This window comes from Scyliorhinus torazame, chromosome 10, assembly GCF_047496885.1.
Source record: "Scyliorhinus torazame isolate Kashiwa2021f chromosome 10, sScyTor2.1, whole genome shotgun sequence".
Taxonomy (NCBI): Eukaryota; Metazoa; Chordata; class Chondrichthyes; order Carcharhiniformes; family Scyliorhinidae; genus Scyliorhinus; species Scyliorhinus torazame.
In genome coordinates this window covers 49,351,662-49,375,304 of record NC_092716.1, presented here as the reverse complement: position 1 = coordinate 49,375,304, position 23,643 = coordinate 49,351,662, and the positions used below count along the sequence as shown (strand labels likewise).

At 46.0% G+C, this 23,643-nt stretch overlaps 1 protein-coding gene across 1 annotated transcript in view; it reads right to left on the bottom strand.

Annotated features, from left to right (window-relative positions):
- Positions 1-23,643, bottom strand: part of ca5a (carbonic anhydrase Va) — a 132,195-nt gene that overhangs the window by 48,590 nt on the left and 59,962 nt on the right. The window contains exon 4 of the mRNA XM_072518080.1: positions 1,678-1,796. Coding sequence (XP_072374181.1) covers positions 1,678-1,796 — 119 coding nt within the window. The remainder of the gene's footprint in view (positions 1-1,677; positions 1,797-23,643) is intronic.

The following is a 23,643-nucleotide window of genomic DNA, read 5'->3' as shown; positions in this document are numbered from 1 at the left end:
GAGGGGCTCAGGCTGTGGCACTGGCTGGGGGTAGGGGACACCAGAAGGAACTGCTCCATCACCAGCAGGTCCTGCAATACACAATACAAGATACATGATTAGACCGTGGGGAATGGAGGTGGTGGGGGTGAAGGTGGTGTGGTGGTGTTGTGGGGGGGTTGACACATGTGACATGGGGAACTGCAACTCAGTGGGGTCTCACTTCTTGCCCGCGGCCGACCTCCACCCCGGCGACTTCCCTTTTTCTGGGCTGCCGACCACGTCCAGGGCCCTTTCCTCAGCCAGTCAGGGGCCTCAGGTCCGGCGGTCCCCCTCCAGTTTTCTCCCGCTCCTGTCGGTTATGGGCGGCCTTCTCCTGGAATGGGGGGGTGGGGGGAGAGAGAGCGCGGAGTGAAACAGAAAACAACAGTGTTAGACAGTCCGACACATGCAGCCCAGGAGTTGGGTAGCTTGTGCGCTCAGTGGCCATTGCGGCTGGTATGGGTGCTGGCATGTGGTTCAGGGTGGGGGTTCGGATCGTAAAATGGATGAGAATGTTGCCAGGAATGATGAATTTTCAGCTGTGAGCAAAGATTAGATAGACTGAGATTGTTCTCTCTGAAATGGATGAGGTTGAAGAGAGATTTATTTGGGAAATAAAATTATGAAGGGCCTAGAGAGTAGGTAGGAAGATGAGTGTCAAGAGAGTTGATAGAAAGGACATCATTGTTGGCAGAGATGTCAATAATCAGGGGACAAAGATTTAAAGCAACTGGTTGAAAGATTAGAGGAGAGTAGAGGAGAACAATTTTCATCCAGAGTGTGATAAATATCTGGAATTCAATGCCTTGAAAGGGTGTGAGAGACAGAAAAACTTAAAAAAGATATGCACATATAGGGCTATGGACCAAGCTGGGTTGGACTGAAGTTTGGTTAGACTGACTAGCTCTGCGTCAGCTAGCATGAATACAATGGGATGAATTCTGTGTCATAAATCGTTTCCTATTTCTACATAAAGGTTTGAAAGAAAATAACAATGTTCTCCACTGGCATTCTGCAATTTTTTTTCCTATTCATTCATGGGATGTGAGCATCTTATGAGTTGATTATTGTACATCCCATTTTGCCCTTGAAGTGAGTGAGAGGACATTTTAAGAGTCAACCACATTGCTGTCGATCTGGAGTCATATGTAGGCCAGACCAGGTAAGGATAGGTTTCCTTCCCGAAAGGAGGTTGGAGAACCATGTGGGTCTTTACAACAATTGAGAATGGTTTCATGGTCATCATTAGACTTTTAATGCCATACTATTAATTGAATTGAAATCTCACCATCTGCTGTGGTGGCATTCGAACCCGGGTCCCTAAGGAATTACTCTGGATTGTTAGTCCAACAACAATACCGACAAACCACCACCTCCCGCTTCAGATCAAAATTCTGCAATTGTCCACCAGTTGTTAACTTCAACCTCTGTCTCATCCTAAGGCAATAGCCTTTCTGGGTTACCTACAGTATGCAGTAACAGTACGGAGGAATCTGCACTCTTGTTGGTGCTGCTGTTTGGATCTTCGGCACCATTAAGGAGGGGAAAAGCACTATATTAACCAAATTCTCAGTTCAACTTTCCTGAATATTCTGGGCTATTTTGTGTTTTGGAAAGAGAATTTTAAGAAACAAATGCAGAATTAAATCACCATACCTCTGCTGGGTACACCTGATTGTTGACAGTATGCTCTGATCCACGGTCACTTTTTGAACCCCAATGGAAATGAAATTGCTTCAATCGGTATTGGTTCTTCAATGGTCCACTACTAATAACTACAGGTGAAACAGAAAGAAAACTTCAGTTTGGTTTATACTATAGGCTGTAGGAATGCCAGTGGTTGGTGGACGAGATTTCGGAAGTGGATGGGAAGTATGCGGAGGATCCCACACCTGAGTTGTTAGTTAGCAGGAAGGAGCTGTTTCAAGTTTGATGTTTTGTCCACAGGGAAAGCAGTACACCAGATGAGGCAGCCAAATGGGACAGTGTGTGAGAATGGGGAAAAGGGCAGTCGTTTGTTGGTGGGCCACTCAGATGGCAGGCAGCCTCCCACGAGGTTGTTCAGGCTCAGGGGTCGGCGCTGGAGCAGGTGAATAGGGTATTTGAACACTTCTTTAAGAAATTATATAGATCGGATATGCAGCATTTGTAGAGGGATTGGAGTGTCCCACATTAGGGGAAGAGGGCAGGGCCGGGTTGCAGGAGCCACTAGGGATTGAGGAGGTGTAGAGGGCGGTTGGCAAAATGCAGACGGGGAAGGCTCCAGGGCCAAATGGGTTCACGGTGGAATTTTAGAAGATGTTTCGAGACAAGTTGGCACCATTGCTGGTGTAGATGTTCGAGGACGTGGTACCGAGGTGATGCTTCCAGCGATGAAGGCACAGGCGTCTATTTCGCTTTTGTTAAAGAAAGTTAAGACCCAGTGGAGTATGGGTCACATCGGTCAATATCCCTGTTAAATGTGGACACAAAGATACTTGCCAAGGTATTGGCGCTTAGGCTGGAGGAGTGCCTCCCGCAAATGGTTGGTGAGGACCAGACGGGGTTTGTAAAGGGGAGGCGGTTAGCATTAAATGTGCGGTGCCTGTTGAATGTGGTTCTGTCCCCAGCAGAAGGGGAGGAATAGGAGGTTATACCGGCAGTGGACGTGGAAAAGACGTTTGACAGGGTCGAGTGGAGCTATTTGTTTGCGGTGCAGGAGCGGTTTGGGATAGGGCCGAAGTTTGTGGCATAGGTCCGAAGGCAAGCATTCGTACGAACGAGGTGAGTTTGGGGTATTTCTGGCTATAGAAGGGTATGAGGCTGCGGTGTCCCATAGTCCCCCTCTTCTTTGCCTTGGCCATTGCGCTGAGGGGCTCAGATAGGTGGAGGGGTATAGTGGGAAGGGGGAGCTGGAGCATAGGGTTTCCTTGTACGCTGATGACCTTCTTTTGTACATATCAGACCTGGTTCCTGCGGTGGGGGACATAATAGGGCCGCAAAAGCGGTTTGGGGCTTTTTAGGGTTACAAACTAAATTTGGAGAAGAGTGAGTACTTTTCAGTTTCCCTGCCGGGAAAGGCGACTAACTTGGCGGGAGGTGGGGGGGGGGGGGTTTGCCATTTTGGGTGGTGGCCACCTATTTCACATATTTGGGGGTGCAGGTGGCTTGGGATTGGGCCCGGCTCCGTAAACCAAACTTCACTAGCCTGGTGAGTAGGGTCAAGACGGTCTTGCAGGGGTAGGATAGCCTTCCCCTGTCGCTTGCAGGCTGAGTGCAATGGATGAAAATGTATATCTTGCTGCAGTTTCTATTTTATTCTCATCACCCAGTCTTCGTGCCAGTCATTTTTCGTGGCAATGGAGCGGTTGATTGTGTAATTTATTTGGACTGGGAAGGTCGCTAGGATTGTAAAACGGTGCTTCTGAGGGGGCAACAGTTGGGGGGCTTGGCCTTACCAAATCTTATGTATTACTACTGGGCAGCAAATGCCACGAAGGTGCAGAGTTTGTGTAGGGAGCCGGAAGCAGTGAGGGTGAGGATAGGGACAGGCTTGTGAAGGGGGTCGGGCTAGGGGGTTGGCTACGGCGCTGCTCCCGTTCACACCAAGGAAGTGCTCGAGTCGCCTGGTGGTAGTGGCGATGTTGAATATATGGGTGCAATTTCCGCAACATTTTAAACTAGGGTCGGCATCGAAATTGATGCTGGTCTGCCAGAGTTGCTTGTTTGAAGCGGCTAGATTGGATGCGAGGTTTCGGGACTGGGAGGAGAAGTTGGTAGTTACACTAAAGGATCGATTCCTGGGAGTACGATTTGCAAGTTTGGAGGTGTTGAGGGAGAAGTTGGGATCCCGCAGACTGAGGCTTTTAGGTATATGCAGGTGCGGGATTTTGTCAGGAAGACTTCCCTGACTTTCCCGGTGATACCTTCCCCCTCTTTGCTGGAGGGGATGCTGTCGGTGATGGGGTTGGAGGGGGGAGTCACTTCGGCTATTTATGGGAGGATTATGAAGGAGGATGCAGTGTCTTTGGAGGGGGTGAAGGCCAAGTGGGAGGAGGAATTGGGAGGGTGCTGGAGGGGTTGTGCTGCGAGGTGTTGTGGAGGATGAATGTGGAGACCTCTTTGTGAGGCTGGGCTGATATAGTTGAGATGGTGCATCTGAAGAGGTCTAGATTGAGTTGCTTGTTTGAGGATGTTTTCAAATGGTGTGGGAGGGGGACAGCCAACCACATACATATGTTTTGATCGTGCCTGAAGTTGAGGAAGTTCTGGGACTCCTTCTAATAATAATAATCTTTATTGTCACAAGTAGGCTTACATCAACATGGCAATGAAGTTACTGTGAAAAGCCCCTAGTCGCCACATTCCGGCGCCTGTTCGGGTACACAGAGGGAGAATTCAGAATGTCCAAATTACCTAACAGCACGTCTTTCAGGACTTGTGGGAGGAAACTGGAGCATCCGGAGGAAACCCACGCAGACACAGGGAGAACGTGCAGACTCCGCACAGTGACCCAAGCCGGGTATCGAACCTGGACCCTGGTGCTGTGAAGCAACAGTGCTAACCACTGTGCTACTGCAAAGCCCTTCTTCAGCACCATGTCAATGATCTTGCAAATGGATTTGGGTCCAGTCCCCTGGGGGCCCTATTTGGGGTGTCAGACTTGCTGGAGCTGCAGTCAGGTGTATGGGCAGATGTTTTAGCCTTCGCCTCGCTGGTGGCTAGGAGGTGGGTCCTGTTGAGGTGGAGGTCAGCTTCTTCACCCTGTGCTCCAGTGTGGTTGGGGGATTTGATGGAGTTTCTGTTGGAGAAAATTAAGTTCACCTTGAGAGTGAATGTGGAAGGGTTTCATAAGAGATGGTGCCTGTATATTTCTCAGTTTAAGAAACTGGCCTCTTGTCAGTTGCTGGAGGGGGGGGGGGGGGGGGGGGGGGAAAGAGTTAGTTTCTGGTTTATGGGTGTTGGTTAGTGGGAGGGGAGGTTGTTTTTTTATTTTTTTGCCTTAGGTTTATGTATAAAATATTGCAAATTTAATTAAAATATTGTTTAAAAAGGTTTCTATTATAGGCTATGTTGCTACAGTCAATTTTAAAGTAAACATGAACTAAAATCATATGCATATTGAATTATTATATCATATTCTTATATATAGCCTATGTTTATTGATGGATATTTCCCTTTGGAGTTGCTCCAGGGGTAATCTGAGACTCAGTGCACAGATGCACAAAAAGGAAAGAGACAAAATCCATGGACGTTGGGCTCCATGGGAGCAGTGTATCTCATTTTTCATATAGTTTCTGAATGCCACTCAAGAATCGGCACAGTAACAACCAGAACTTACACACACACATATTCTTTATTTTCTCCACCATTGTTGCTCCACCAAACTTGAAACAATAAACAAACAACTGAAAGGGGTGTCACGTGGCACAGTGGTTAGCACTGCTGCCTACAGCACTGAAGATCTGGGTTCGAATGCCGGCCATGGGTCATTGTCCGTGTGGAGTTTGCACATTCTCCGTGTCCCCCACAACCCAAAGATGTGCAGGTTAGGTGGGTTGGCCACCCTGAATTGCCCCTTAATTGGAAAAGAAAAATTGGGTACTCTAAATTTAAGAAAAAAAAAACAACTGAATGAGCCAACCAAAGAGAAAATGCTGGAAAATCTCAGCAGGTTTGGCAGTATCTGTAGGGAGAGAAAAGAGCGAACGTTTTGAGTCCAGATGACCCTTTCGTTTCAGATTCCGGCATCCGTAGTAATTTGCATTTATTAACTGAATGAGATAATTCCCTTATAATATAAAGTACGTATCCCGGCCCGGGGTCATTATCCATGTGGAGTTTGCACATTCTCCCCATGTCTGCATGGGTTTCACCCCCACAACCCAAAGATGTGCAGAGTAAGTGAATTGGCCACGCTAAATCGCCCCTTAATTGGAGAAAAAAATAATTTGGTACTCTAAATGTATTTTTAAAAAAAATAATAATATGAAGTACAATCTTGTAATGCAAGCTGATGTTACAAAATCACTCAAAAAGTAGAGATCTCACTTGATTTTGGAATGTTAAAGACAGGCTGGTGCATTCTTAAAGACTACCATCTCAAATTTGCCACAAAAATAAAACTGCACCTTAATTATCTTCCCAAAAATCTGCCATCTTTTTTCAAGAATGCCTTCTCAAACTTGCTTTGTCACATTTAAATTGAGATTTAAAAATGTGGTTAGTCTTTCTCTTCTTCCGCATGCCTGAATTAAATATCTTGTTATTACATCAATAACAAAAAGAGAAGCTGCAAAATATCCCTGAGGCAACTTTTGCACTGAGAGTCTAGTTTTATTCATATAGGGGCTAGTTGAATACATATAGCTAATAAGCAGAATATTAAGCGTCTTGACTGTGGGAACCCAGTCCTTTTCTCATAGAATGAATTAACCATTGTATTCAGTACTGAGAATGGATTGTTCTCTGTGTAATCAACTAATCAATTCTAGTTAGGTTTCTTCCAAGCTATAAAACATGGCAAAGTGTGAGAAAACATATCCAGTATTTTTCCTAAGACTGTGCACGCAGACGCTAAGCTAGTTTTGTTAGGCACCAGTCAATCTTAAGTAATGTCCAATGTTTGATTAACAAGTTATCCTCAGTAACAGACTTTCATTTGAACAAACCAGGAGGTCTCATCTGAGAATTAGAAACCAATGAACATAAATGAGGGGTCAAACCAGAAATCAGAATTCCCTCAGAAGTAGGACCTCATGGTCGAGGTCCTTTGTTCCTGATGAATCATCTATTTATTTGTTTGTGTTTAGCGATTTATTTTTGCTTATGCTTTTGCCATGTGCTTGATTTTTTTCGGCATTGTTTAATATTTTGTTTGTAAGTTTATTCAGTTCTTATTCAAGTGTGGTGAGTAACTAACAATGAAGTCTTATTAGAAGAGAAAAAAATGAATCCCTACATGCACTGGCGATGGCATTTTGTGCTCTGCTAATGAAGATTGGCGTACCTTGCCTGAACAAATATCTCTGGGAGGTTTGAGCCAGGATTGTTTTTGCTGTTTTTACTCTTGGTGCCACTCGAAGTACACTTATATAGTCTGAATGTTGATTGTTCAATGTGAATAGCTTAAATGTGGAGAAGGAGAACGTGCAGAAGCGTTTAGGTGGGACTGACTTAAGAGTAAGGCATCACCAAAGGTACTTTTTCTTACGGCTGGAAGTCTGCCTTTTCAGACCTTGATTTGGGCAGCCAACATCTCACCAGAAAATAGGCAGGGCCGCAGCAAAATGTTGAGATTTGGGTCAACTGACATCAGCACCTCAAACTTAATTGTCATGTTGATTAGCATTAGAACAAAGAACAATACAGCACAGGACCAGGCCCTTCGGCCCTCCAGGCCTGTACCGGTTATGATACCAACCTTTGCCATAACCCTCAGCATTTCCTTATGCCTATCTGCATCCTATCAATATGTTTGTCAAGATGCCTTTTGAACGCCGTTAATGTACTTGCTTCCACAACCTCCCCTGGCAACGCGTTCCAGGCACTCACCACCCTCTGTGTAAAGAAAACTGTCTCACACATCTCATCTAAACTTTGCCCCATGGACCTTAAATCCAGGGGTTTTGTCACATTTAGTCACCCCCTGGTGACTAACCCCTCAACCCTAGGAAAGAGTGCCTGCCCATCCGCTCTATCCATGCCCTTCATAACCTTGTAGACCTCTATCAGGTCACTTCTCCTCTTTCTAATGAAAACAGTCCGGGTCTATTCAGCCTCTCCACATAGCTAACACCCTCCAGACCAGGTAACATCCTGGTAAATCTCCTCTTCACCCTCTCCAAAGTCTCCACATCCTTCTGGTAGTGTGGCGACCAGAATTGTGTGCAATATTCCAAATGCTGCCTTATCAAGGTTCTATACAACTGTAGCATGACTTGCCAGTTTTTATACTCAATCCCCCGTCCAATGAAGGCAAGCATTCCGTATGCTTTCTTGACTACCTTGTCCACTTGTGTTGTCACCTTCAAAGATCTGTCGACATGCACGCCCAGATCTCTCTGACTTTCTATATTACTAAGAGTTTTGCCATTTGCAGTATATTTCCCCTCTATGTTAGACCTACCAAAATGCATTATCTCACATTTGTCTGGATTAAACTCCATTTGCCAATTCTTTGCCCAAATCTCCAATCTATCTATGTCCTGCTGTATCTTCTGACAATCCTCAACACTATCTGCCACTCCACCAACCTTGGTGTCATCTGCTAACTTACTAATCATACCGGCTACATTTTCCTCCAGATCGTTTATATTCGCTACAACCAACAGAGGCCAAAGCACAGATCACTGTGGAACACCACTGGTCACAACCTTCCATTCAAAAAAACACCCTTCTACTTCTACCCTTAGCCTTCTGTGACTGAGCCAGTTCTGTATCCATCTTACCACCTCACCTCTGATCCCGTGTGACTTCACCCTTTTGTACCAGTCTGCCATGAGGCACCTTGTCAAAGGCTTTATTGAAGTCCATGTAAACAACATCCACCTCCCTCGCCTCATCAATCATCTTTGTCACCTCCTTAAAAAACTCAATTAACTAGAAACAGCAGAAGAGGGCTTTAAGGTTTTCAGACTGCAGGCTTTCCAAGCACAATGGATGGTTCAGGATGTGCTTCAAAATATATGGGTCAGATAATGGTATCTTCTAGGAGAAGATGACACATAATGAAGGCCAGAAACAGCACTATGATGCAGTTAACCTGCTAACCTGCAGTGCCTCAGCCACTATAAAGAATAGACGTTGCAAACAATTAGCATGAAGGAGAGAGATGAAGATCTTAGTAGCTTTGAGCCATCCCAACAAAGCAAGGCCGTGTGACAACCTTGCCTCTTGCTAGCACCAAGCACTGACTTACAAGCACCATGGTGTTGTTTCTCTATGCACAGCCACTGGTTGAATACCTTTCATATCGCATTGCCTTTCTTTCTGTTTTGCGGTCTGTCAAGATAATGAAGTTGGTTTGCGGAAGAACAGCAGAGGGCAACTCATCATATCAGTACTTGCAAGCACCAACTTAAGTACAGCTATTTTGGGGAAATAGGGGAAATCAGGAGGTAAACATACTGCTCCAATATCTATGTAAACATGAACAATTTTGAGAATCTAAAATCACGACAAAGAGTTAGGGTAATTGCAGCATATCTCCAAGATTGCAACAGTGCCAGGATCTCATGTATGGGAATTCTCTACCACCGAGTGCACAAAACTCTGGTAAGTAAAGGAGGATTCATCATTTACATTCTATGGTGGGCACATCATGGGCATCTGCTGGCCTGGGTGACCACCAAATGTAGCAAGCTGCCCACTTGGTGGAAGATTGAGGTTGTGAGTTGTCAAAGTGGGCCTTCCCCGGAAACATGATTCATTGACCACCACCATCCACTTTAAAGAACCAGGGCAAAATCTTCTGTTTTGGAGTCTAAATCGGGCGGTGGGCAAGAAGGTTGATGTGATTCCTGCTGATTGCACAGCATGGCTGAACACAACCCAGTATTCAGCACATTAATTATGTATTCACAAACCTTGTGGTGGGATGGGCAGCAAATCGCTCACTTCACCATTACCTCAAGGGGTCAAATATCCTGATGCCACATTTAAACGGCATCCAGATAGCCATTCACTCAATGCAGGCCAGAGGATCTGCATTACTCCTCAGTCCTTGTGACTGCAGCACATACTAGAGAAGCTGGCAGATGTAAGTAACCACATCACTGGACATATGAAGATGCATCCAGCATTGACGTTCGCTCATTTCTAGATAACACCACCACCTGCGATACATCTACGGTCAAGCCAATGTGCGCCACTGCAGTGCACTGAGCCACCAACATCTTGGCCTTCTTGAGACCTTGCTACCTGTTGTTTCTATGCCCTTGTTCCTCCTGGTCCTCTTTCAAACTGCAATAAGCCCTCCTTCTCCTCATCTGGATGACAGCTATTATTAAGACAGGCTTGTCTGCAGCCTGCATCATTTACATCTCAGTAGATCTGTGAACCAATTGAAATGATAAATTTAGTGAGTACGTCCTTCACAGGTTTCACTCCATCTCAAAGCCAGCAGGCCACTGCTAGACCCTTCACGTGGGCTCCGTCTCGACCATAAGAAATAGGAACGGAAGTAGGGAGTTCAGCCCCTCAAGCCTGCTCTGCCATTCAATAGGATCATTGCTGATCTGACATTTCTCAGGTGCATTTTCCTGCCCTTCCACCGTAACCTTTGATTCCTTTACTGATCAAGAATCTATCTATCTCAGCCTCAAATATACACAAGGACTCTGCCTCCATAGCTCTCTGTAGCAAGGAGTCACAAAGACTCACAACCCACTGAGAGAAGAAATTTCATCTCAACTCAAGTCTTAAATTGTGATTTGGGCCAGGGTTGAGAAAACTCCAAAGTATATCATGGAGTTCACCTGACCTACAACGGTTTATTGATTTTGGTTATTCTAAGCACAAGGGCTTGCCTTTCAGGTGTTATTCAACAGAGGCCGTAAGCACTTTTAATCAAAAACAAAGTTTATTCTATAAATTTCGTTAACATTTTTATAAACACATACAGTAAGGATTTTCATCAACAACCAACATAAATACTCCACACAGCGACAGTACCCGTAATAAATTTCCTCCTCAAGCTGTTCCAATTTAATAACAAGATCCCATAAACCAGAAAACTCTTTTCAAAGGTGTGGCCCGGCACACAGCACTCAAGACCTGGTATATACTCTTGTTTCCTTTTCAAAGCAGCAGGCTTGAATTCCTTCCAGAAAGCAAATATTTATTTTCAATTAACAAGTAATCTGGGACCGGCTTTTAAACTGAAGGTATAGAGACACTCCAAGATACTTGTCTGTCTGAATACAGCAGCCAAACGTGAAAACGAAAGCAAAAAACTCAGAGCCAACAAAACAATCCCATACCAAAACAAAAGTAAAACTCAGAGCCACAGCCCAGCTCCACCCACACAATGACATCACTGAAGCCAATTGATAAGAGCGGGAGAGAGAGAGAGGGAGCATTGTGCAGCGAGTGCAGCTTTGGATTCAGGTACGTGTTTAAACTTGCCCCACGTTCTAGCGGCCTTCATTATTCGGAGCGGCAGAGAGGGAGCCGGAGTGCAGCTTGGGAATCAGGTAGGTGCTTAAATGTTTGATTTTTACCTCTATTTAAGTTGAGCGGTTGCTAAACCCGAGACACTACACTTGTAGTGTCTCCCACCCTTCCACCTCCTCTAACCTAAGGGGGTGAGTGAATATCAGGTAAGCTCTCTCATTTCTTTTTCTTTTATCCGCAAGTTATAGCTTCAGATTTTCGGCGGGAGCAGTGGCCAGGGGTCTGTCGGGAAGGTAGGTTTACCCTTTAAAATCTTACCTTGCAGGAGAAGCGGCCTTCAGATTGTCGGCGGGAGCAGTGGCCAGGGGTCTGTTGGGAAGGCAAGTAGCTGGGAGAAATTTAACTCTTCCTGGGTTGGTAAGTATTGTGATTGGCAAGTAAAATCCTTATTCCTTTCACTAATTCATTATTTGATATTGTATTTGTAATCAGTTCAGGTAAAATCCTTATTCCTTTCACTTATTCATTATTTGATATTGTATTTGTAATCAGTTCAGGAGATCCCAGACCAGTGTTATGCTCCTCGTGCTCAATGTGGGAGTTCAGGGACCCGGCCGATGCCCATGACTCCTTCATGTGTGGGAAGTATGTCCAGCTGCAGCTCCTGTTAGACCGCATGACGGCTCTGGAGCTGCGGATGGACTCACTTTGGAGCATCCGCGATGCTGAGGAGGTCGTGGATATCACGTTCAGTGAGTTGGTCACACCGCAGATTAGGGTTGGTGAGGGAGACAGGGAATGGGTGACCAAAAGGCAGAGAAAGAGCAGGAAGGCAGTGCAGGTGTCCCCTGTGGTCATCTCCCTCCAAAACAGGTATACCGTTTTGGATACTGTTGGGGGGAGATGATTCACCAGGGGAAGGCAGTCGTAGCCAGGCTCATGGCACCGTGGCTGGCTCTGCAGCACAGAAGGGCGGGAAAAAGACTGGCAGGGCTATAGTCATAGGGGATTCAATCGTAAGGGGAGTAGACAGGCGTTTCTGTAGTCGAAAACAAGACTCCCGAATGGTACGTTGCCTCCCGGGTGCACGGGCCAGGAATGTCTCAGATCGGCTGCAGGACATACTGAAGGGGGAGGGTGAACAGCCAGTTGTTGTGGTGCATATAGGCACCAACGATACAGGTAAAAAACGGGATGAGGTCCTACAATCAGAATTTAGGGAGTTAGGAGATAAGTTAAAAAGTAGGACCTCAAAAGGTAGTAACCTCAGGATTGCTACCAGTGCCACGAGACAGTCAGAGTAGAAATTCAAGAATAGTCAGAATGAATACGTGGCTTGAGAGATGGTGCAGGAGGGAGGGATTCAGATTTTTGGGACATTGGAACCGGTTCTGGGGGCGGTGCGACCATTATAAATGGATTGGTCTACACCTGGGCAGGACTAGAACCAATGTCCTAGGGGGTGCTTTTGCTAACACTGTTGGGGAGGTTTTAAACTAATGTGGCAGGGGGATGGGAACCAGATTAGGAAGTTAGAGGTCTGTAAAGAGGCAGCAACTAAAGCCGATAAGGTACGAGATAATAAATTCAATGTGACTAAGGGAAGAGTAGACAGAGAAGAGATGATGAACGCAAAGGGACAGGTGGTCTGATGTGCATTTGTTTCACAGAACATAGAAAATACAGCACAGAACAGGCCCTTCGGCCCACGATGTTGTGCCGAACCTTTGTCATAGATTATCATAGAATTTACAGTGCAGAAGGAGGCCTTTCGGCCCATTGGAAAGAGCACCCCACCCAAGGTCAACATCTCCACCCAACACTAAGGGCAATGTTGGACACTCAGGGCAATTTATCATGGCCAATCCACCTCACCTGCACATCTTTGGACTGTGGGAGGAAACCGGAGCACCCAGAGGAAACCCATGCACATACGGGGAGGATGTGCAGACTCCACACAGACAGTGACCCAAGCCGGAATCGAACCTGGGACCCAGGAGCTGTGAAGCAATTGTGCTATCCACAATGCTACCGTGCTGTCCTTAAGAACAAATTAATCTACACTATATCATTCTACCGTAATTCATGTACCTATCCAATAGCTGCTTGAAGGTCCCTAATGTTTCCGACACAACCACTTCCACAGGCAGTGCATTCCATGCCCCCACTACTCTCTGGGTAAAGAACCTACCTCTGACATCCCCCCTATATCTTCCACCATTCACCTTAAATTTATGTCCCCTTGTAATGGTTTGTTCCACCCGGGGAAAAAGTCTCTGTCTACTCTATCTATTCCCCTGATCATCTTATAAACCTCTATCAAGTCGCCCCTCATCCTTCTCCATTCTAATGAGAAAAGGCCTAGCACCCTCAACCTTTCCTCGTAAGACCTACTCTCCATTCCAGGCAAAGTCCTGGTAAATCTCCTTTGCACCTTTTCCAAAGCTTCAACATCCTTTCTTAAATGAGGCGTCCAGAACTGTACATAGTACTCCAAATGTGGCCTTACCAAAGTTTTGTACAGCTGCATCATCACCTCATGGCTCTTCAATTCAATCCCTCTGTAAATGAACGCTAGCACACCACAGGCCTTCTTCACAGCTCTATTCACTTGAGTGGCAACTTTCAAAGATGTATGAACATAGACCCCAAGATCTCTCTGCCCCTCCACATTGCCAAGAACTCTACCGTTAACCCTGTATTCCGCATTCATATTTGCCCTTCCAAAATGGACAACCTCACACTTTTCAGGGTTAAACTCCATCTGCCACTTCTCAGCCCAGCTCTGCGTCCTATCTATGTCTCTTTGCAGCCGACAACAGCCCTCCTCACTATCCACAACTCCACCAATCTTCGTATCGTCTGCAAATTTACTAACCCACCCTTCAACTCCCTCATCCAAGTCATGAATGAAAATCACAAACAGCAGAGGACCCAGAACCGATCCCTGCGGTACACCACTGGTAACTGGGCTCCAGGCTGAATATTTGCCATCCACCACCACTCCTTACTTTCTGCATAAGCCTACAATGGGGAACCTTATCAAATGCATTACTAAAATCCATGTACACTACATCCACTGCTTTACCTTCATCCACATGTTTGGTCATCTCCTCAAAGACTTCAATAAGACTTGTAAGGCAAGACCTACCCCTCACAAATCCGTGCTGACTATCCCTAATCAAGCAGTGTCTTTCCAGATGCTCAGAAATCCTATCCTTCAGTACCCTTTCCATTACTTTGCCTACCACCGAAGTAAGACTAACTGGCCTGTAATTCCGAGGGTTATCCCTAGTCCCTTTTTTGAACAGGGGCATGGCATTCGCCACTCTCCAATCCCCTGGTACCACCCCTGTTGACAGTGAGGACAAAAAGATCATTGCCAACGGCTCTGCAATTTCATCTCTTGCTTCCCATAGAATCCTTGGATATATCCCGTCAGGCCCGGGGGACTTGTCTATCCTCAAGTTTTTCAAAATGCCCAACACATCTTCCTTCTTAACAAGTATTTCCGCGAGCTTACCAGTCTGTTTCATACTGTCCTCTCCAACAATATGGCCCCTCTCATTTGTAAAGACAGAAGAAAAGTACTTGTTCAAGACCTCTCCTATCTCTTCAGACTTAATACACAATCTCCCGCTACTGTCCTTGATCGGACCTACCCTCGCTCTAGTCATTCTCATATTTCTCACATATGTGTAAAAGGCCTTGGGGTTTTCCTTGATCCTACCTGACAAAGATTGTTCATGCCCTCTCTTAGCTCTCCTAATCCCTTTCTTCAGTTCCCTCCTGGCTATCTTGTATCCCTCCAGCATCCTGTCTGAACCTTGTTTCCTCAGCCTTACACAAGTCTTTTTTTTCCTCTTAACAAGACATTCAACCTCTCGTCAACCATGGTTCCCTCACTCGATCATCTCTTCCCTGCCTGACAGGGACATACATATCAAGGACACTAGTACCTGTTCCTTGAACAAGTTCCACATTTCACTTGTGTCCTTCCCTGACAGCCTATGTTCCCAACTTATGCACTTCAATTCTTGTCTGATAACATTGTATTTACCCTTCCCCCAATTGTAAAGTTTGCCCTGTTGCACGCACCTATCCCTCTCCATTAGGTTAGGTGGATTGGCCATGCTAAATTGCCCATAGTGTACAAAATTGCCCTTAGTGTTGGGTGGGGTTACTGGGTTATGGGGATAGGGTGGAGTGTGGACCTTGGGTGAGGTGCTCTTTCTAAGAGCCGGTGCAGACTCGATGGGCCGAATGGCCTCCTTCTGCACTGTAAATTCTATGATATGATTACTAAAGTGAAAGTCACAGAATTGTGGTCACTATCTCCAAAATGCTCCCCCACTAACAAATCTATCACTTGCCCTGGTTCATTACCCAGTACCAAATCCAATATTGCCTCCCCTCTGGTCAGACAATCTACACACTGTGTTAGAAAAGCTTCCTGGACACACTGCACAAACATCACCCCATCCAAACTATTTGATCTGAAGAGTTTTCACTCAATGTTTGGGAAGTTGAAGTCACCCATGACTACTACCCTGTGACTTCTGCACCTTTCCAAAATCTGTTTCCCAATCTGTTCCTCCACATCTCTGCTACTATTGGGGGGCCTATAGAAAACTCCTAACAAGGTGACTGCTCCTTTCCTATTTCTGAATTCAACCCATACTACCTCATTAGGCAGATACTCCTCGAACTGCCTTTCTGCAGCTGTTATACTATCTCTCATTAACAATGCCACCCCCCCCCCCCCCACCTCTTTTACCACCCTCCCTAATCTTATTGAAACATCTATAACCAGGGACCTCCAACAACCATTTCTGCCCCTCTTCTATCCAAGTTTCCGTGATGGCCACCACAACGTAGTCCCAAGGACCGATCCATGCCTTAAGTTCACCCACCTTATTCCTGATGCTTCTTGCGTTGAAGTATACACACTTCAACCCATCTCCGTGCCTGCAAGTACTATCCTTTGTCAGTGTTCCCTTCCCCACTGCCTCAATACACGCTTTGGCGTCCTGAATATCAGCTACCTTAGTTGCTGGACTATAAATCCGGTTCCCATTCCCCTGCCAAATGAGTTTAAACCCTCCCGAAGAGTACTAGAAAACTCCCTCCCAGGGTATTGGTGCCCCTCTGGTTCAGATGCAACCCGTCCTGCTTGTACAGGTCCCATCTTCCCCAGAATGCGCTCCAATTATCCAAATACCTGAAGCCCTCCCTCCTACACCATTCCTGCAGCCACGAGTTCAACTGCACTCTCTCCCTATTCCTAGCCTCGCTATCACGTGGCACCGGCAACAAACCAGAGATGACAACTCTGTCTGTCCTGGCTTTTAACTTCCAGCCTAACTCCCTAAACTTGTTTATTACCTCCACACCCCTTTTCCTACCTACGTCGTTGGTACCAATGTGCACCACGACTTCTGGCTGCTCCCCCTCCCCCTTAAGGATCCTGAAGACACGATCCGAGACATCCCTGGCCCTGGCACCCGGGAGGCAACATGCCTTCCGGGAGTCTCGCTCGCGACCACAGAATCTCCTATCTATTCCCCGAAACATTGAATCTCCTACTACTATTGCTTTTCTATTGTCCCCCCTTCCCTTCTGAGCCCCAGAGCCAGACTCAGTGCCAGAGACCTGGCCGCTAGGGCCTTCCCCCGGTAGGTCATCCCCCCCAACAGCATCCAAAACTGTATATTTGTTTTGAAGGGGAACGGCCACGAGGGATCCCTGCACTGTCTGTCTGTTTGTTTTCTTTCCCCTGACTGTAACCCAGCTACTCTTGTCCTGTACCTTGGGTGTGGTTACCTCCCTGAACTCTTCTCTATCACCCCCTCTGCCTCCCGGATGATCCAAAGTTCATCCAGCTTCAGCTCCAGTTCCCTAACATGGTCTTTGAGGAGCTGGAGTTGGGTGCATTTCCCGCAGGTATAGTCAGCGGGGACATCGGTGGTATCCCTCACCACCCACATCTTACAGGAGGAGCATGCAACTGGCCTCGCCTCCATCCCCTCTTAACTTACAGAATAAAGCTGCCCTGTGGACTAACTGGACCTCCGCCCGCCGACTCTGCTCCCAGTCAGCTGCACTATCTGTAAACTCCTGGCTCCCTTCTCGCACTTTGCAGAAATGTAGGAAACGAAATAAAAGGAGCGCCTTACTCACTCCTCATCTAACTCCCTCCTCACCTAACTCCCTCAAAGTTTCAATGCGAGAAGTGTAGCAGGTAAGGCAGATGAACTTAGGGCTTGGATTAGTACCTGGGAATATGATGTTATTGGTATTACGGAGACTTGGTTGAGGGAAGGGCAAGACTGGCAACTAAATATCCCAGGGTATAGATGCTTCAGGAGAGATACTGAGGGAGAGATACTGAGGGAGGTAAAAGGGGTGGAGGAATTGCATTACTGGTCAGAGATGATATCACAGCTATGATTAAGGAGGGCACGATGGAGGATTCGAGCACTGAGGCAATATGGATAGAGCTAAGAAATAGGAAGGGTGCAGTAACATTGTTGGGACTTTACTACAGGCCTCCCAAAAGCGAGTGTGAAGTAGAGGTACAAATATGTAGACAGATTATAGAAAAATGCAGGAGCAATATGGTGATCGTGATGGGAGATTTTAACTTCCCCAGCATTGATTGGGACTCATGTAGTGTTGGGGGCGTAGATGGAGCAGAAATTGTAAGGAGCATCCAGGAGAGGTTTTTTAGAGCAGTATGTAAATAGTCCAACTCGGGAAGGGACCATAATGGACCTGGTATTGGGGAATGATCCCGGCCAGGTGGTTGAAGTTTCAGTCAGTGATTACTTTGGGAATAGCGATCACAATTCCGTAAGTTTTAGAATACTCATGGACAAAGATGAGAGTGGTCCTAAAGAAAGAGTGCTAAGTTGGGGAAAGGCCAAGTATAACAAAATTTGGCAGGAGCTAGGGAATGTGGATTAGCAGCAGCTCTTTAAGGGTAAATCCACATTTGAAATGTGGGAGTCTTTTAAGGAGAGGTTGATTAGAGTGCAGGACAGACATGTCCCTGTGAAAATGAGGGATAGAAATGGCAAGATTAGGGAACCATGGATGACGAGTGGAATTGTGAGACTAGCTAAGATGAAAAAAGAAGCATACATAAGATCTAGGCGTCTTAAATCTCATGAAGCTTTGGAGGAATATCAGGAAAGTAGGACAAATCTCAAACGCGCAATAAAGAGGGCTAAAAGGGGTCATGAAATATCTTTGGCTAACAGGGTTAAGGAAAATCCCAAAGCCTTTTATTCGTATATAAGGAGCAAGAGGGTAACTAGAGAAAGGATTGGCCCACTCAAAGACAAAAGAGTGAATTTATGCGTGGAGTCAGAGGAAATGGGTGAGATTCTTAATGAGTAATTTGCATCGGAATTCACCAAGGAGAGGGACATGACGGATGTTGAGGCCCATGATGGATGTTTAAATACTCTAGGTCAAGTCGGCATAAGGGAGAAGTTTTGGGTATTCTAAAAGGCATTAAGTCCCCAGGTCTGGATGGGATCTATCCCAGGTTACTGAGGGAAGCGAGGGAAGAAATAGCTGGGGCCTTAACAGATACCTTTGCAGCATCCTTGAGCACGGGTGAGTTCTCGGAGGACTGGAGAATTGCTAATGTTGTCCCTTTGTTTAAGAAGGGGAGCAGGGATAATCCAGGGAATTATAGATCTGTGAGCTTGACGTCAGTGGTAGGCAAACTGTTGGAGAAGATACTGAGGAATAGGATCTATTCACATTTGGAAGAAAATAGACTTATCAGTGATAGGCAGGTTGGTTTTGTGCAGGGAAGGTCATGTCTTACAAACCTAATAGAATTCTTTGAGGAAGTGACAACGTTAATTGATGAGGGAAGGGCTGTAGATGTCATATACATGGACTTCAGTAAGGCGTTTGATAAAGTTTCCCATGGCAGGTTGATGGAAAAAGTGAAGTCATATGGGGTTCAGGGTGTACTAGCTAGATGGATAAAGAACTGGCTGGGCAACAGGAGACAGAGAGCAGTGGTGGAAGGGAGTGTCTCAAAATGGAGAAAGATGACTAATGGTATTCCACAGGGATCCGTGCTCGGACCGCTGTTGTTTATGATATACATAAATGATCTGGACGAAGGTATAGGTGGCCAGATTAGCAAGTTTGCAGATGATAGTAAGATTGGTGGAGTTGCAGCTAGCGAGGAGGACTGTCAGCGAATACAGCAAAATATAAATAGATTGGAGAGTTGGGCAGAGAAATGGCAGATGGAGTTCAATCCAGGCAAATGCAAGGTGATGCATTTTGGAAGATCTAATTCAAGAGCGGACAAAACGGTCAATGGAAGAGTCCTGGGGAAAATTGATGTACAGAAAGATCTGGGAGTTCAGGTCCATTGTACCCTGAAGGTGGCAACGCAGGTCGATAGAGTGGTCAAGAAGGCATACAGCATGCTTGCCTTCATCGGACGGGGTATTGAGTACAGAGTCGGCAGGTCATGTTACAGTTGTATAGGACTTTGGTTAGGCCACATTTGGGATACTGCGTGCAGTTCTGGTCGCCACATTACCAGAAGGATGTGGATGCTTTAGAGAAGGTGCAGAGGAGGTTCAGCAGGATGTTGCCTGGTATAGAGGGTGCTAGCTATGAAGAAAGGTTGAGTAGATTAGGATTGTTTTCGTTGGAAAGACGGAGGTTGAGGGGGGACCTGATTGACGTCTATAAAATTATGAGAGGTATGGACAGGGTGGATAGCAACAAGCTTTTTCCAAGAGTGGGGGTGTCAATTACAAGGGGTCACGATTTCAAGGTGAGAGGGGGAAAGTTTAAGGGAGATGTGCGTGGAAAGTTTTTTATGCAGAGGGTGGTGGGTGCCTGGAAAGCTTTGCCAGCGGAGGTGGTAGAGGCGGGCACAATAGCATCATTCAAGATGCATCTAGACAGATATATGAACGGGCGGGGAACAGAGGGAAGTAGATCCTTGGAAAATAGGTGACAGGTTTAGATAAAGGATCTGGATCGGCGCAGGCTGGGAGGGCCGAAGGGCCTGTTCCTGTGCTGTAATTTTCTTTGTTCATCTGTTTTACAGGATCGTCCCTATAATCTGAGATTGTGTACTCTGCTTCTAGTTTTTCTTAAAGTGGAAACATCCTCTACACGTTCACTCTATCCAAGCCTCGCAGTATCCTGTAAGTTTCAATAAGAACCCTCCCTCATCCTTCTGAACTCCAACGAGTACAGACCCAAAGTCCTCAACCGTTCCTCATACAACAAGCTGTTCATTCCAGAGATCATTCTTGTGAACCTCCTCTGGACCCTTTCCAAGGCCAGCAGATCTTTCCTTAGATACAGGGCCCAAAACTGCTCACAACACTCCAAATGAGGTCTGCCTCAGAAGTACATCCATGGTCGTGTATTCTAGCCCTCTCAACATGAATGCTAACATTGCATTTGTCTTCCAAACTGCCGATTGAACCTGCACGTTAACCTGAAGAGAAGCTTGAACAAAGACTCCCAAGTCCCTTTGTGCTTCTGATTTCCTCAGCATTTCCCCATTTAGAAAATAGTCTATGCCTAAATTCCTCCTTCCAAAGTGCATGACCTCACACTTTTCCACATTGTATTCCATCTGCCACTTCATTGCCACTCTCCTAGCCTGTCCAAATCCTTCTGCAGCCCCCTTGCATCCTCAATATTACCTGTCCCTCTACAGATCTTTGTATCATCTGCAAACTTAGCAACAGTGCCTTCAGTACCTTCTTCCAGATCATTAATGTATATTGTGAAAAGTTGTGGTCTCAGCACAGACCCGAGGCACACCACTAGTCACCGGCTGCCATCCTGAAAAACACCTCTTTATCCCCACTCTCTGCCTTCTGTCAGTCAACCAATCCCCTATCCATGCCAGGATCTTACCCTTAACACCACGGGCTCTTAACTTACTTAACAATCTCCTATGCGGCACCTTGTCAAAGGCCTTCTGGAAATCTAAATAAATCTCGTCCACTGGTTCTCCTTTGTCTAACTTCCTTGTTATCTCCTCAAAGAACGCGAACAGGTTTGTCAGACATGACTTCCCTTTGACAAAGCCGTGATGACTCAGTCTTATTTTATCATGCACTTCCAACTACTCCACGATCTCATCTTTAATAATGGACTCTAAAATCTTACCAATGACAGAAGTCAGGCTAATTGGCCTATAATTTCTCTTTTCTGTCTCCCTCCCTTCTTAAACAGTGGTGTTACATTAGCCACTTTCCAGTCCTCTGGAACCCTTCCAGCCTCCAATGATTTCTGAAAGATCACCACCAATGCCTCTACAATCTCCTCAGCTATCTCATTTAGAACCCTGGGGTGTAGTCCATCTGGTCCAGGTGACATATCCACCTTCAGACCTTTCAGTTCCCCCAGAACCTCCCCCTTAGTGATGGCCACTGCACTCACCTCTGCCCCGATTCTTTTGGAGCTCTGACATCCCACTGGTGTTTTCCACTGTGAAGACTGATGCACAGTAACTATCCAGTTCGTCTGCTATTTCTTTTTTTCCTATAATTACTTCTCCAGCCATGTATTTCTGTGGTCCAATGTCTATTTTGCCTCTCTCTTACCTTTTATATATTGAAAAAAAATCTTCCCATCTTCTTTTATATTACTAGCTAGCTTGCACCTATATTTCATCTTCTCTCCCCTTATTGCTTTTTTAGTTGTCCTCTGCTCGCTTTTAAAGGCTTCTCAATCCTCTGGCTACTCACTAATCCTCGCCACTTTGTATGCTTTTTCTTTTGCTTTCATGCGATCCTTGACTTCCCTTGTCAACCATGGACGCCTTGTCCTCCCCTTAGCATTTTTCCTCCTCCTTGGGATGAATTTCTGCTGTGCCTCCCGAATAACCCTCCCAAAACACCTGCCATTGCTGTTCCATTGTCTTCTCTGCTAGGCTCCTTTTCCAATCAACTCTGGCCAGCTCCTTCCTCATGTCTTTGTAGTTACCCTTATTTAATTGTAGTACCATTACATCTGATTCCAGGTTCTCCCTCTCAAACTGCAGGGTAAATTTTATCATATTGTGGTCACTGATCCCTAAGGGTTCCGTTACCTTAAGATTCCTGTTCAAGTCTGCCTCATTACATATCACCAAATCCAGAATTGCCTATTCCCGAGTGGGCTCTACCACAAGCTGCTCCCAAAAAAATCTCTTAAACAATCCACAAATTCCTTTTCTGAGGATCCACTACCAATCTGATTTTCCCAGTTCATCTACATATTGAAATCCCCCATGATTGTTGTGATATTGCCTTTTTTACATGCTTTCTCTATCTCCTTATTTATTTTCTGCCCCACATCCTGACTCCTGCTAGGGGCCTGTTCCTAACTCCCATTAGGATCTTTTTACCTTTGCGATTCCTCAACCCTACCCACAGAGATTCTATGCCTTCTGATCCTATATCGCTCTTTGCTATCGATTTAAACTTCATTCTTTACTAACAATGCAACCCTGCCCCCTTTGCCCATTTGCCTGTTCTTTCGATATGACACAAATCCTTGTATATTTAGATCCTGGCCCTGAACCTCTTGTAGCCACATCTCTTGGCAGCACGGTGGCATTGTGGATAGCACAATTGCTTCACAGCTCCAGGGTCCCAGGTTCGAATCCGGCTTGGGTCACTGTCTGTGCAGAGTCTGCACATCCTCCCCGTGTGCGCGTGTGTTTCCTCCGGATGCTCCGGTTTCCTCCCACAGTCCAAAGATGTGTAGGTTAGGTGGATTGGCCATGATAAATTGCCCTTAGTGTCCAAAATTGCCCTTAGTGTTGGGTGGGGTTACTGGGTTACGGGGATAGGGTGGAGGTGCTGACCGTGGGTAGGGTGCTCTTTCCAAGAGCCGGTGCAGACTCGATGGGCCGAATGGCCTCCTTCTGCACTGTAAATTCTATGCCCACAACATCGTACCGGCCAATTTCAATGTGCGCAAGAAGCTCATTTACCTTCTTCCGTATACTGCACGCATTAAGGTACAATACCCTAGTCCTGCATTGACCATCTCCGTTTTCACACTTGTCATCTTTTTTGCTCTGCCTGAGTGTGATGTTGTCCTCTTATTTTGGTTCTCTATTTCCCCTTCAGTTATGACACCTTCTAAGCTAATGCTCTGGTTCCCACCCCCTGCCATACTAGTTTAAATCCTCCTGAGTGACTCGAGCAAACTTTCCAGCCAGGATATTGGTGCCCCTCCAGTTTAGATGCAACCCTTCCTTCTTCTGCAGGTCCCACCTGCCCCGGAAGAGATCCCAATGGTCCAGAAATCTGAATCCCTCTCTCCTACACCACTGGTTTAGCCATGTTTTTAGCTGCACTATCCTCCTATTTCTAGCCTCATTGGCATGTAGCACAGGGAGTAATCCTGAGATTCCAACCCTAGAGGTCCTGCTTTTTAGCTTACTGCCTAACTCCCTGAACTCCTTCTGCAAGACCTCATCTCTCAACCTGCCTATGTTGTTCGGACCTGTGTGCACTATGACCT